The sequence below is a fragment of the Delphinapterus leucas genome, chromosome 7, assembly GCF_059928025.1.
Source record: "Delphinapterus leucas isolate spDelLeu-1000000601 "Yukka" chromosome 7, BTC_Dleu_Yukka2, whole genome shotgun sequence".
In the NCBI taxonomy this organism is placed as follows: Eukaryota; Metazoa; Chordata; class Mammalia; order Artiodactyla; family Monodontidae; genus Delphinapterus; species Delphinapterus leucas.
This window is the reverse complement of record NC_143135.1, coordinates 22264648-22280433: the sequence shown is the minus strand read 5'-3', so window position 1 is coordinate 22280433 and position 15786 is coordinate 22264648. Positions and strand designations below refer to the sequence as shown.

The 15786-nt window shown below is 40.1% G+C and overlaps 1 protein-coding gene across 7 annotated transcripts in view; it reads right to left on the bottom strand.

Annotated features, from left to right (window-relative positions):
• Positions 1-1517: 1517 nt before the first annotated feature.
• TRAF6 (TNF receptor associated factor 6) overlaps positions 1518-15786 on the bottom strand; it is a 30367-nt gene continuing 16098 nt past the window's right edge. For all 7 annotated transcript variants that reach the window (XM_089914917.1, XM_089914916.1, XM_089914915.1 and 4 more), the window contains 2 exons: positions 9922-9999; positions 1518-8572 (listed from right to left, as the gene is read on the bottom strand). In XM_089914917.1, the coding sequence (XP_089771043.1) occupies positions 7703-8572; positions 9922-9999 (948 nt within the window). In that variant the 3' untranslated portion in view covers positions 1518-7702. The remainder of the gene's footprint in view (positions 8573-9921; positions 10000-15786) is intronic.

Sequence of the window (15786 nt, the reverse complement as noted above, 5' to 3'; positions counted from 1 at the left end):
TCTCATTCTAAGGAAGATACTTTACAGCTCTGTCCTGTAGATAACCGAGAGCAATGCAAAATGATTCTTATTTCTAGAAACGGAAATTATGTCCTGTGAGATTTGCTTGACTCCCCCCCCACCCCGCCCCACACCAAGGAAGAAACTGGGTTTGCTTCCATTTGGACATTCATGTAAATGTTCCTCGTCTCTAGGTGTGTCTGTTCTTTGGGTTCTCATTTGGACGGTTATAACATCTGCCTGCTTCCCTCATTAAGAGTTAGAGAAAATCTTTAACACATGCTCATTTGATATCTGTATGAGAACCGTAATTTGACTCTTTTTTGAAAATTATCCTTTAAGGCCAGGATCATATTAGAGATCTCTGATCCCCATCTGATTCCTTTCCTTGAAAGCTCATAGTCTGATTGAGAAGACGCTCAGTGCTGCCAGTAACTCTGAGATATTAAGAAATCCTCCCCTCCTCTCCCTGTACGCCACCTGCCTCTTTCAGGTAGCATGCCACCTCTTTGCCTCAGGGGAGGGAGGTATATGGCAAAAGCAAAACAAAAGGCAACAACTGAGGATTTTGTAAATCTTTCTGGGTTTTGTTCTAGTAAAGCTTCAGCCCACAGAAGAGTTCAGAGGAGCAGTGGAGCAGGAGAGGACCTGAATCTTGGAGAAACAGGAAGTGGACTTTTCCTTCTACGGAACCATGGGGTTCCACCTCAGGCTGAGAGAAGGAGAGGGAGGCAGGAGCATCAGGACCAGGCCCTGAGAGGCAAGGCTGCAGGGTCGGGGTGGATGGAACAAGAGCAAGGCACAGGCTGGAAGGCCCCGCTAAGCCCAGTGGACACGTGTGTGCGTGTGCGTGCGTGTGCATGCGTGTGTGTGGGAATGCATTTGGCCTCTAGCCTTCTGGGCTATTTAAAACCCTCAGACAAGCTGCATTCTGTTAAAGTCGTTTGTGTTCTGGGGGCTACATTTTAAAAGTGAAGAAAGAACAGAAAATGTCAGAACGGATCAGGTGTAGTAAAAGCAAGTGTTTCAGAAACCTTTCGTGTCAGGTGAGTTGGTGTACATATTATTTATTCATTTATCTCTATCTAATTTACTGTGGGTAGTGAGAAAAAAAAGATTGCAAAACTGATCCTAAAAGCATTAATAGTCAATTTCTGTTCTATCGGTCTAGTTGTATTCAATAAACCTGCCTTCTTTCCTCTTCTTTCACAATGGCTCCAAAGGAATTTCAGATTAGACTGGAAAAAATTTTACTTTCAGGCTCCTAACTAGTCTAAAGGGAATGCCTAGTTACCATCTTTAAGCACTTTTGGTGGGGCTTCGTCTACTTTAGCTAGACACCTCAAGAGAAATGAGCAGCCGGGGAAAAGGAACCTGGGATTGAGACAAAGAGGCCAGACCTCCTCAGACAGAAGCTCACTATTTTTAAATCAACCCCTGCCTGCCAGTCAGGATAGAGCAGCCAGTGGGAAGGTGGGGTAAGGAGGGGAAGGATGATTTTTCAGGAGTTTGAGATCTACTTTTCAGCACAGTTTTATTATTTATCTTTCAGCAGTATAAATTCTGTGAAGATCAGATTTGCTGACCCACTTTTGTATTAAAATGTACAAATCTCTACCCAGACCAAGCAAACATTCTGTGATTTTGCCTCATTTTCTGCCAAGGCTACAACTGTCACTTTATAAAGTAATCCTGTTCCTGCTGGTCCCTTAATTACAAAAGTTAATTTTGAAAATGTGACAACAGCGTTAACAGACATCCGTAAGAATGGACTAGAAGTAAGACGTGTTGTTAAACACAAATGAAGACCACACTTGAAAACTCCCTGAGCAGACACAGCCAGTTTGGTCATAGAAGAAAAGCTTAATTTAGCTTATTTTGCAAGACAAGCAAGGCTAACTTGACCTGAGTCACTTCTTGCTTATGCCTCTGAAAATGATAAGCAAAACTTAAATTGTTCCCCAAAAGTGATATGAAGTAACCACTAACCAATTTCCTTTCATTTAAGAAAATTCTAATATTGTAACCAATGACTGTGAAGAATAAGCATTGTCTCCACACTAGATAAGCTGCATTATAACAACAGACAGGAGGGGTTAGGTGTGTCAGTCTGGCATTTGTTTTCATCTAAATTAATATTCAACAAGATCCCAATCGAGGAGCACTGTTTTGGTCATATCTTTGCAACCACTACTAAGATGCTATCTACGGTAAAAACTCTAAGTGCCTTTGGAGATAAACGTGAATCTACATCCATCACCTGGGCTTAGAAAGAACAGAGCACACTCGTCTGCTAAATGGAGAACTGAGACCCTGCTTAGCCCTTGGCCGACCCTGTAATTTCATCTCATCGACCTGATGGAGACCACCTGAGGCCGGGCTGGCAGGAGCAGGGCTGGTACTGTGTGTGGTGTGGGTTGATGCTCGGGGAGCAGAGGAGGGTGTGGCAGTGAATCGGGATGACTGTGTTAAGCCCGGCCCTTGCACACAACCTGTTCTTAAACTGAACACTGATTTTCTATCTTTCTGTGTTGAATGTCTGCCTCCTCCCATCTTTGTATTCACCAACCCCCCTACACACAAAATACATTATTTTCAGAGTTCAGATGGATTAGGAAAACACTCACAAATTCTGTGGCAATAGTTAAGTTCTAAGCAACAGCGGGGTTTTGATAAGACACTTTGACCGTTTCCCATGCTTCAATTTTTCAAAAGTCAGAGTTCATTCCGTAGCTTGTCATACAGTTAGAGAATTATGAGAGCCTCCCCGGATTCACAGTGTATTTTTTCTTTCTTTTTAAAGTGTCTTTCTTAATAGATCCAGGCATTAATAAATGTTACCCATTACTTAATAATATCTAAATTTCAAATTCTAGTCCCCACTTTACAAGTAGATAAATGGACACAAAGAGAAGTGATTTGCCTGTGGTCAGTCAGGAATAAAATCTAAATCTCTTAGCTCCTAATTTACTGGTTTATACACTAAATTACCCTGCCTCTTCAAGCCCTCTGGGAACATAATCCTGGAACGCTGCATAAGCAAAATGGGGCCAAAATTGCACTCTCACCAGACAAATTAATTGGATAATCAAGTGTGGAAATAACATTAGAATATTCTGTACAATTGATCAAGGACTTTCAAATAATTCTATTATAAAAAACATCCCTTCAGGCAAAATAAGTAAGATTGAAATTCAGCATGACAGATTTACAAGTTTAAACTAGCTTAAATTAAGGACTACAATTAGCTATAAAGCAAATATCATGTTTCCCGGAGGAGCTTAAGACAACTGAATTAAAGGTGTTCAATTATCTTAGCAGTGCGATTTTTAAAGAGAAACCAACCTTAATAAGTCTCATTAAAAGGAGCATCTCTGAAGTGGTAAGGCAAATGTAACAAAATGCTATTTGTGGATTCCAGGTGGTAGATGGCCATGGTACAACTCTTGCAACAATTCTGCATGTTTGGAAAATTTCATAATAAAGCGCTGGGGGAAAAAAGCAAAATAAAAGTAACATTTATTTCTTATCACCGAAAACTCACGTGACAAATAACCTGCCAAAAAGTGGTGCACCTCAACCAGTATTTTCACTAAATGTTCATTGTTAATATTTGAGTGTGTGCTGTGTGCTAGGCACTGTGCTAAGTCTGGGGTTTCAAGGTTCTATGGACAGAACCTTGCCCCTGCCGCTCAGTTGATGTTCCCCTCAGGGCCACTGATAGCATCTCTTCCTTGGAATACAGAAATCCATCTGCCCTTCTTCCCATTGGCGTTCTATTTAGCTTTTATCCTGAAATCTATCTGGGAGAAAGCTGGGATAAATGCAATTCGTCAGCAGAGACAGGGAAGCTCTATCAAGAGGAGGTTCTCCCTTTGAGAGACCGCATCTTAGCGAAGCAACTGGGCATCTCCTTGCAGGTGTTTGCCTTTGACTAAAAGTGAGGGCTGTGATTGAACATCATGATGTGCAGAGATGCATCTGATTTGATCTCATCAGATCACCTTTTTGGATACTAGGAATTTGGAAGTGCCAACTCCATTCTAGATTCTACAATAGCGACTGTGAAACTAACTACAGCTTATCATATATATGCACCCGGGAATTTTTTAAAAATGTATTTCAAAGGAAAAACACAAATGACTATTGTCCCTTTTTCATTTCCTCAAGGCACTGCACTGCTTAGGTTCTATGGAACTAGGCATCACAAAAACACCTGATGGTATTTCTCATAAAACAGTGAGTAGAATTTAACTGAGGCAAAACAAGAACAGCAGTAACTGAATTAAGGAAAGCTATTTCAAAGCCTTAAGTTAGAAAAACCTCTCTAATAATTAAAAATGTTTTCTGGTCACCAGAGACTTGAGGATTCCCTGGATAAAGGAATGACAAGCAACTGCTCCTTTTTGGTGAGAATGTACTCTAACTGCATGCATAATTCATAAACATGCTCTTAGTTTATCTAAGACTTACGGTATAAAAACAGCAATGGGGGACAATTTTATAATTTTATACCTGCCACAAAAACTAAATGCTAGAGATCATTCAACATCTCTGTTAGTCCATCTTTAGCGGAAAAAACCCTCAATTTTCATCCTATTTCACTTTTTTCTATTCCATTTTTATTCCCCCCAATAAAAGTTTAATCATTTTGTAGTACAGCCAGAAACTGTCATTGCTGCAACCGCTAACGGACAGTAAAAAACTACCAAACTACCACAACATCCTTTGTTTTCCAATAACAAAGGGTATGACCTGCAGCAAGTTTCATCCAACACTGGGTTGGACACCTCTGGGAAAAGAAAAAAACAATTTATTTTTAATTTAACAATGTCTAAAAGCAATGTCCAAAGATAAATGTTAAAAGGTTAATAAAACATAAATACACAGCTCAAATACTTGTTAGCCAACTGGGTGAAACCAGCATGTTTCAGAGTGAGGCAGGAGGTTTGAAAAATGAACAGAAGAGAGCCACTTTCCAGCTAAGAGTGGATTCTGAGTTGAAGTCACCAAAAGTTTCTCTATGGAGAGTTTGACCATTACTTTTACTCTATATTCACAATGAACGACCAGTATAAAATAAGTGGCAGGTTTATTACAAAATGCCAAATGTTGGGGGTTAAAAAAATTGTTCAAATTAAAAGGAGACCCTAAATCGATACTAAATTGAAGTATTATGTCAGCAAAAAAAATAAAGCAATTTTTCTACTGGCAAAATCCTCTTGTAGATATTGCCAACTTTCTGCTGGTTAGCACTTCATTTCTTAAAACAGAATTTTATGGTTGGCATGGACCTTAGAAATAGCTAATTCAACTCCTTCAGGGAAACCTGAAGCTAAAAGTTGAAGTGAGGCAAAAAACTGTTTTTGTTTGGATTAAGGCTCCCAAGTTAGTAGAAAAAAATAACATAACCAAAGCAGGAAATGGCTCGCCTCAGTACCTAATGCACAGCCATGCTTTTAATAGAAATTTGACCAGGAAGCTTTTAAATGCTATTTCCTTCTCTGTGAGGGTTGAATGTTTTGTGGCAACATTTTTTTCTCTGAGAAAAGGACATGTTTACCGTAAAAAAATATAAAACATGTAAGAAAGCACAAAGAAGAAAATAAGTCATCAAAAAGTTTAGTATATTTCCTTCAGGTTTTTTGTTTCTATACAAGAGTAACTGCCATTTATTTTTCACATGGAACTGGACAGCTATTTATTTTTGGAAAACCATCACAGGAACAGCAGCGGTGCCGGGCTCCTCACCTAGAGGGCCGTGCCGCAGTGATCCTCGGGAGCTGGCTGGAGAGCTCAGGGGCCACGGAGCACGAACTGCCAGCAAGCCAACTGTGAGCTAGCGACGGGCAGCTGCCGCTAATGGCGGCACTGGGAACAGGGTCCCTGTATGACCTTTTTTTTCCCCCCACTTTATAGAATAAACCCACCAGAGCAGGAGCCTGGATGTGGGGTGGGTAAGGAGAGTAGACAGAAAAGTAAAGGGAAAGGTCAGAGTGACTTTTGGGTCTGCCCGGAACCGAGACCATTTCCTTTGCACGGTTTCTTGGCTTCCTCTTGAAATGAAGGCTGATCTTGAACACCGGCCAGGGGCTCTGATTTGGCCTCTCTGGAGTTGCAGGACTACCTCAGACAACTTTAAACAATCTTGTGTAAACAGCATGGTGTAGGGGTCCTCTCAGATTCTTCATAAGAGCCTGTACTAGTTGTGGGACTCCCTGAGAACTACATTTCACCATAATCTTTAGTATCTAAGGCTTTTAACAAATATCTAGTGGCACAAAACCCATCCCTCCCTGTTAGGAACAACTGGCCACTTCAATACATTCCACGTGATCCTCCTCAGGTATGAACTGTGGGACTAAAGCCAGCCACTCCAGTCAAGTCCTGATATAATCACTATGACTTCCAACCTTGGTTTGGTGACCTCTCAGGTACACCAATGATCTCCCAAGTATTAAGAAATTCTGCATTTAGGACAGCAATTTTCTTCCGTTAATTGAACTAAACCAGAAGGTGTTCAAAAGAGCTGAAAATTTCTGGCTCAAATAGCTTTTCTCACCACCAATGAGCTGCCCTATTGGTTGACTAGTTGAGCCATTTAAAATTTTTGTTGGTGATTATGTGTGTGCATCTCCTTGTCCTACAACCATTAGGCAACAGAGAACATAGGTAGGCCTGTGGAATTCACTCTGCCTGGAATAGACAAAAGGGATTTATAGCATTAACACCCAGCAGCTGGTTTCCACATGGTTCTCAGAGTTCTAAACTCTGGACAAGATGCTACTTTGTAGCCTCAAGTAAATAAGCAAGGTACAATGAAACAAGAATTATTCAACAAACAACATATCCACACTTAGTAAGCTTATATTTAGGGTTTAAACTAGTCCCTGAATATCCTTAAAAACACCCTGCAGGCGGAAAAAACAGGGTTAATGAGAACTTAAACTTTCCAAGGATTATGGTTCAAATCCTCTGAAATCTACAGGAGTTTAAATAAAATGAGAACTCAAGAATAATAATTATTCTCGCTGGCACCAGCACGAGGCGGTAGTGATTCTCAAGTTTAATATATTGCATCTAACACTATAAGAATACGTGGAAATTTTATGGAACGTCCGTTATTATTAAAAGGTTTGAGCTTTACTACTCCAAACCTGGGTTTGACAATAAACCCCCCTGGAGCAAGAGCCCATGAAAATAAAACAAAGAGATATCCTACTAGACGAACAACTGCTGCAGTAGGCCACAGGCACTTTGAGTGTAACCATTTTTAAAAGGCAGGGAACACGTACATTCCCGAGAAAACTGCTTCATATATTTTTTTTTTTTTTTTTTTTTTTGCGGTACGCGGGCCTCTCACTGTTGTGGCCTCTCCCGTTGCGGAGCACAGGCTCCGGACGCACAGGCTCAGCGGCCATGGCTCACGGGCCTAGCTGCTCCGTGGCATGTGGGATCTTCCCAGACCGGGGCACGAACCCGTGTCCCCTGCATCAGCAGGTGGACTCTCAACCACTGCGCCACCAGGGAAGCCCTGCTTCAGATATTTTTAACAGGGAAGTGGCAAGTGACCTCTCTAACCACATTCACTGGTGGGTATATCTTCCCCATTGCTTTTTTTGTTTGTATGTTATTGAAAAGAGCGCAAGTTTTCTCCAAATGTTTTTTCTGTTGTTTTGTTTCTTAAACAAATGAGGGGATGCTATATCCCCAAGTCAGTACTTCGTGGTTGAAAACCCTCCCTCCGAAGACTGCCCATGTCAAAGCGGGTGGAGACCTCACAGCGTACTAATAACGTGTCGTCCTTGATGAAGGTTCTTTGTCTTAGGGCTTCCAGATGCATAAAGGTCACATAGCCAAACCCTTTGGGGTTCCGTGGGATTGTGGGTCTCTGGAAGGCAAGCAGCTCTGGTTTGGCGTCCATTATCTCTTCATGGTTTTGCCTTACAGGTGCTTCAGACTGATCAAGGATGGTAAGGCGTATCGTACCCTGGAAGGGCCACGGGAGGTGGCTGTCATACTCTCCTTGCATCGTGTGGACGAAGAGGGATATGTAGTTGGCACAGCGCTGTGCAGTTGGTAGCTGCAGGTGCAGGCGCATGCATAGTTTGTAGCCGGGTTTGCCTGTGTAGAATCCGGGGCTGTGAATGACAACAGGTTTCTCCTCTTCTTGAGATTTCAAGTGCATCCCAAAATTGCCAATCTTCCAGATGTAAATTCCATTGCACTGCTGTGCTTCTATTTCAGCAACTTTGTCCTCAAGGGTTCGAATAGTTCGTTTTAGCTCACTTACATACGTGCTCTGAGTTTCCATTTTTGCAGTCAGCTCCCGGATTTGATGGTCTTGTCTTACAAGGCGACCCTCTAACTGTTGAATGGTTTCTTGGAAATTCTGGACCTCTGAGTGACACCCAGAGGAAATCCGGGGCAGAGAGGCAGAATCACATGGCAGCATGCCACGCTGAGGTGCGGGAGCTATCGCAAGGCTTAAAGTCTGAACAGCCTGGGCCATCATTCTCATGTGCGACTGGGTATCCTCTTGCAGGTGGCGTGCCAAGTGATTCCTCTGCATCTGAAAATCACGCACAGGCCTTAGGTTAGGAACAGAGACGTGAGCACCAGGAAAGAGATCTAGCCAAGCCAAATAAAAGGTTTTTAAGCCATGTCATCACTTCCCTCAATGCCCTACAACCTTCTTTGATTTCATCAGATTCTCAATCCAGTAAGATGATCTTGCCTCCTAATTCCCTGAAAAACCGAGAGGCTATCTGCTGAATAATCGTTCAGGGACTCAGAAAAAAACCTCCCTCCTACCTGTAAAAGTATCAGGATCTATACTCATCCTTCTTTTCTGATTCAGAGCTGACTCTCCTCTTGTCCTAGATTAATGCTTCACCTGGGCTCTAACTGGCACCTGCCCCTTTTCAACACCTCAGAGATTCTGCTTAGCTATCCCCTTTCTCCTTTATTTTCAAACATTCTCTCCTCTTAACCCTTCCCCTCAGAACAGAATTAGTAAAGTCTTTCCTGTTTAAAAAAAGGGGCAAACCTCTCTATTGATCTTGTATCTCCCTCTAGCTAGCATCATTTTCTCCCTTCTCCTTTTATAACCAAGAGGAGTCCACCTGCACTGCCTGCCCCCAATCCCTCACTTATTTTTACAAATCTGTTGCAAAGTGGAATCTTCCCTGTCTTCATACTCTTCTAAGATCATCAAGAATAGCCTGTTATATGAAAAAAAAAATCATATAACAATTTTTATTGTAAGGGTAATTCATGTATATTACAGAAAAATAGGAAGTATAGATGATCAAAAAGAAAATAAGTTACCTATTATCTCACCTAACTACAATTAACATTTTGATACATTTCCTTTAAGTCTGTCTCTACGCACACAAACAATACAGAATTTTCTCACAAAGTGTAACCATACTATACACTATTTGCTCATTTTATTTTTTTAATTATTAAACACATACTTACTGTAAAAAAGTCAGATAAAAAGGCACAGTGGAAAAGCCGAAGTGTAATCGCACTCTCCAGAAAGATCAACTTATCATAAACAATGCTCCCTCTCAGACATTTGACACAACTGATCGCTAAGTCTTGAAACTAATTTTGGAGATCATAACAATAGCTTCTCCTTGCCTGTTTCATCAACGTCTGAGACTGTTCATTCATGGCTCATTTCCTGTTCTACTTCTCTTTCCTGTACACTCTATATGATCCCAATCACACCTCCCATTATCATCACCAACTACTTCTCAAAATTAATATTCTGAGTCCCTATTTCTTGGAGCTTAAGACCACATAAACAATGTGTGTTGGCCATCTCCAATCCACTGGTATCCTCCACTACACTATATAACTTAATTTTCTTGATCTATATTCAAGAATTAAAAAGGAAAAAAAAAACCTTACCTTTTCATGGCAACCAAAAGTACTGAATGTGCATGGAACTGGGGCTGTAGGACAGTCTAGATCATAATGATTAGGCATCTGAAAACCAAAACAAAGGTTGAAAAATGTTTTACCCTGCATATCATAGTCTAGTTTAACAAGATCACACTTGAAATGAAGAGTTACACTTCATCTAAACAAAATCATATACTGTCAGTGGCTGACTTTGTTACAATGGCTGAGTGAATAGTTGCAACAGAAACCAGTTAGCCCACAAAGATTAAAATGATATTTACGGACATCCTCCAGCTGGATTTTAGCTTGGACAAACCACTCCCCCTGCCCCACTGTTGGTCCATCACTGGAAAGAATAATTAGGAACAATAAGATGTCACTGAAATATCTGTAGCTGATGAGATGAGCAGATTGGCATTTGAAAAAGCCTGATTCAGTGTAAAATGATTGTGAGAGGATCAGCTTGGTACCTGGGAGAACAGCTCTGTGGCTGGTAGGGTCTTGGTGCTCGGGCGGGTGTCAGGCCTGTGTCTCTGAGGTGGCAGAGCCAAGTTCAGGACACTGGTCCACCAGAGACCTCCTGGCTCCATGTCACATCAAATGGTGAAAGCTCTCCCAGGGATCTCCATCTCAATGCTAAGACCCAGCTCCACTCAATGACCAGCAAGCTACAGTGCTGGACACCCCATGCCAAACAACTAGCAAGACAGGAACACAACCCCACCCATTAGCAGAGAGGCTGCCTAAAATCATAATAAGGTCACAGGCACCCCAAAACACACCCCCAGATGCGGTCCTGCCCACCAGAAAGACAAGATCTAGCCTCATCCACCAGAACACAGGCACCAGTCCCCTCCACCAGGAAGCCTACACAACCCACTGAACCAAGTTTAGCCACTGGGGACAGACACCAAAAACAACGGGAACTACAAACCTGCAGCCTTCAAAAAGGAGACCCCAAACACAGTAAGATAAGCAAAATGAGAAGACAGAGAAACACACAGCAGATGAAGGAGCAAGGTAAAAACCCACCAGACCAAACAAATGAAGAGGAAATAGGCAGTCTACCTGAAAAAGAATTCAGAGTAATGATAATAAAGATGATCCAAAATCTTGGAAATAGAATGGAGAAAATACAAGAAACAGTTAACAAAGACCTAGAAGAACTAAAGAGCAAACAAACAATGATAAACAACACAATAAATGAAATTAAAAATTCTCTAGAAGGAATCAATAGCAGAGTAACTGAGGCAGAAGAACGGATAAGTGACCTGGAAGACAAAATAGTGGAAATAACTACTGCAGATCAGAATAAAGAAAAAAGAATGAAAAGAATTGAGGACGGTCTTAGAGACCTCTGGGACAATATTAAACACACCAACATTCGAATTACAGGGGTCCCAGAAGTAGAGAAAGAGACAGGGACTGAGAAGATATTTGAAGAGATTATAGTTGAAAACTTCCCTAATATGGGAAAGGAAATAGTTAATCAAGTCCAGGAAGAGCAGAGAGTCCCATACAGGACAAATCCAAGGAGAAACACGCCAAGACACATATTCATCAAACTATCAAAAATTAAATACAAAGAAAAAATATTAAAAGCAGCAAGGGAAAAGCAACAAATAACATACAAGGGAATCCCCATAAGTTTAACAGCTAGTCTTTCAGCAGAAACTCTGCAAGCCAGAAGGGGGCAGGACATATTTGAAGTGCTGAAAGGGAAAAACCTACAAACAAGATTACTCTACCCAGCAAGGCTCTCATTCAGATTCGACAGAAATATTAAAACCTTTACAGACTAGCAAAAGCTAAGAGAATTCAGCACCACCAAACCAGCTTTACAACAAATGTTAAAGGAACTTCTCTAGGCAGGAAACACAAGAGAAGGAAAAGACCTACAATAACAAACCCAAAACAATTAAGAAAATGGTAATAGGACCATACATATCAATAACTACCTTAAATGTAAATGGACTGAATACTCCAACCAAAAGACGAAGACTGGCTGAATGGATACAAAAAGAAGACCCGTATATATGCTGTCTACAAGAGACCCACTTCAGACCTAGGGACACATACAGACTGAAAGTGAGGGTAGGGAAAAAGATACTCCATGCAAATGGAAATCAAAAGAAAGCTGGAGCAGCAATTCTCGTATCAGACAAAATAGACTTTAAAATAAAGACTGTTACAAGAGACAAAGAAGGATACTACATAATGATCAAGGTATCAATCCAAGAAGAAGATATAACAACTGTAAATATTTATGCACCCAACACAGGAGCACCTCAATACATAAGGCAAATGCTAAGAGCCATTAAAGAGGAAACTGGCAGTAACACAATCATAGTAGGGGACTTTAACACCCCACTTTCACCAATGGACAGATCATCCAAAATGAAAATAAATAAGGAAACACAAGCTTTAAATGACACATTAAACAAGATGGACTTAATTGATATTTATAGGACATTCCATTCAGAGACAACAGAATACACTTTCTTCTCAAGTGCTCATGGAACATTCTCCAGGATAGATCATTATCTTGGGTCACAAATCAAGCCTTGGTAAATTTAAGAAAATTGAAATCATATCAAGTATCTTTTCTGACCACAGCACTATGAGACTAGATATCAATTACAGGAAAAAAATCTGTAAAAAATACAAACACATGGAGGCTAAACAATACACTACTTAATAACCAACAGATCACTAAAGAAATCAAAGAGGAAATCAAAAAATACCTAGAATCAAACGACAATGAAAACACGATGACCCAAAACCTATGGGATGAAGCAAAAGCAATTCTGAGAGGGAAGTTTATAGCAATACAATCCTTCCTCAAGAAACATCTCAAATAAACAACCTAACCTTACACCTAAAGCAATTAGAGAAAGAAGAACAAAAAAACCCCAAAGTCAGCAGAAGGAAAGAAATCATAAAGGTCAGACCAGAAATAGATGAAAAAGAAATGAAGGAAACAATAGCAAAGATCAATAAAACTAAAAGCTGGTTCTTTGAGAAAATAAACGAAATTGATAAACCATTAGCCAGACTCATCAAGAAAAAAAGGGAGAAGACTCAAATCAATAGAATTAGAAATGAAAAAGGAGAAGTAACAACTGACACTGCAGAAATACAAAGCATCATGAGAGATTACTACAAGCAACTATATGCCAATAAAATGGACAACCTGGAAGAAATGGACAAATTCTTAGAAAAGCACAACCTTCCGAGACTGAACCACGAAGAAATAGAAATTATAAACAGACCAATCACAAGCACTGAAATTGAGACTGTGATTAAAACTCTTCCAACAAACAAAAGCCCAGGACCAGATGGCTTCACAGGTGAATTCTATCAATTTAGAGAAGAGCTAACACCTATCCTTCTCAAACTCTTCCAAAATATAGCAGAGGGAGGAACACTCCCCAACTCATTCCATGAGTCCACCATCACCCTGATACCAAAACCAGACAAAGATGTCACAAAGAAAGAAAACTACAGGCCAATATCACTGATGAACATAGATGCAAAAATCCTCAACAAAATACTAGCAAACAGAATCCAACAGCACATTAAAAGGACATACACCATGACCAAGTGGAGTTTATCCCAGGAATGCAAGGATTCTTCAGTATACACAAATCAATCAATGTGATAAACCATATCAACAAACTGAAGGATAAAAACCATATAATCATTTCAATAGATGCAGAAGAAGCTTGTGACAAAATTCAACACCCATTATGACAAAAACCCTCCAGAAAGTAGGCATAGAGGGAACGTACCTCAACACTATAAAGGCCATATATGACAAACCCACAGCCAACATCATTCTCAATGGGGAAAAACTGAAACCACTCCCTCTAAGATCCAGAACAAGACAAGGTTGTCCATTCTCACCACTATTATTCAACATAGTTATGGAAGTTTTAGCCACAGCAATCAGAGAAGAAAAAGAAATAAGAGGAATCCAAATCAGAAAAGAAGTAAAGCTGTCACTGTTTGCAGATGACATGATACTATACATAGAGAATCCTAAAGATCCCACCAAAAAACTACTAGAGCTAATTCAATGAATTTGGTAAAGTAGCAGGACACAAAATTAATGCACAGAAATCTCTTGCATTCCTATACACTAATGATGAAAAATCTGCAAGAGAAATTAAGGAAACACTCCCATTTACCACTGCAACAAAAAGAATAAAATACCTAGGAATAAAGCTACCTAAGGAGACAAAAGACCTGTATGCAGAAAACTGTAAGACACTGATGAAAGAAATTAAAAATGATGCAAACAGATGAAGGGATATACCATGTTCTTGGATCGGAAGAATCAACATTGTGAAAATGACTCTACTACCCAAAGCAATCTACAGATTCAATGCAATCCCTATCAAACTACCAATGGCATTTTTCACAGAACTAGAACAAAAATTTTCACAATTTGTATGGATACACTAAAGACCCCAAAGAGCCAAAGTAATCTTGAGAGAGAAAATCAGAGCTGGAGGAATCAGGTTCCCTGACTTCGAACTATACTACAAAGCTACAGTAATCAAGACAGTATGGTACTGGCACAAAAACAGAAATATGCATCAGTGGAACAGGATAAAAAGTCCAGAGATAAACCCACGCACACATGGTCACCTTATTTTTGATAAAGGAGGCAAGAATACACAACGGAGAAAAAACAGCCTATTCAGTAAGTGGTACTGGGAAAACTGGACAGCTATATGTAAAAGAATGAAATTAGTACACTCCCTAACGCCATACACAAAAATAAACTCAAAATGGATTAAAGACCTAAATGTAAGGCCAGACACTATAAAACTCTTAGAGGAAAACATAGGCAGAACACTCTATGACATAAATCACAGCAAGATCCTTCTTGACCACCTCCTAGCAAAATGTAAATAAAAAGAAAAATAAACAAATGGGATCTAATGAAACTTAAAAGCTTTTGCACAGCAAAGGAAACCATAAACAAGATGAAAAGACAACCGTCAGAATGGGAGAAAATATTTGCAAATGAAGCAACTGACAGAGGATTAATCTCCAAAATTTACAAGCAGCTCATGCAGCTCAATATCAAAGAAACAAACAACCCAATCCAAAAATGGGCTGTAGACCTAAACAGACATTTCTCCAAAGAAGATATACAGATTGCCAACACATGAAAGTATGCTCAACATCACTAATCATTAGAGAAATGCAAATCAAAACTACAATGAAGTATCACCTCACAACTGTCAGAATGGCCATCATCAAAAAATCTGGAAACGATAAATGCTGGAGAGGGTGCGGAGAAAAGGGAACTCTCTTGCACTGTTGGTGGGAATGTAAATTGATACAGCCACTATGGAGAACAGTATGGAGGCTCCTTAAAAAACTAAAAATAGAACTACCATACGACCCAGCAATCCCACTACTGGGCATATATCCTGAGAAAGCCATAATTCGGAAAGACGCATGTATCACAATGTTCACTGCAGCTCTATTTACAATAGCCAGGATGTGGAAGCTACCTGTGTCCATTGACAGATGAATGGATATAGAAGATGTGGCACATATATACAATGGAATATTATTCAGCCATAAAAAGAAACAAAATTGAGTTATTTGTAGTGAGGTTGATGGACCTAGAGTCTGTCATACAGAGTGAAGTCAGAAGTGAAAAACAAATACTGTATGCTAACACATATACACGGAATTAAAAAAAAAAAAAGGTTCGAAGAACCTAGGGGCAGGACAGGAATAAAGATGCAGACAGAGAATGGACTTGAGCACACGGGAGGGGGAAGAGAAAGCTGGGACAAAGTGAGAGAGTAGCATTGATGTATACACACTACCAAATGTAAAACAGAT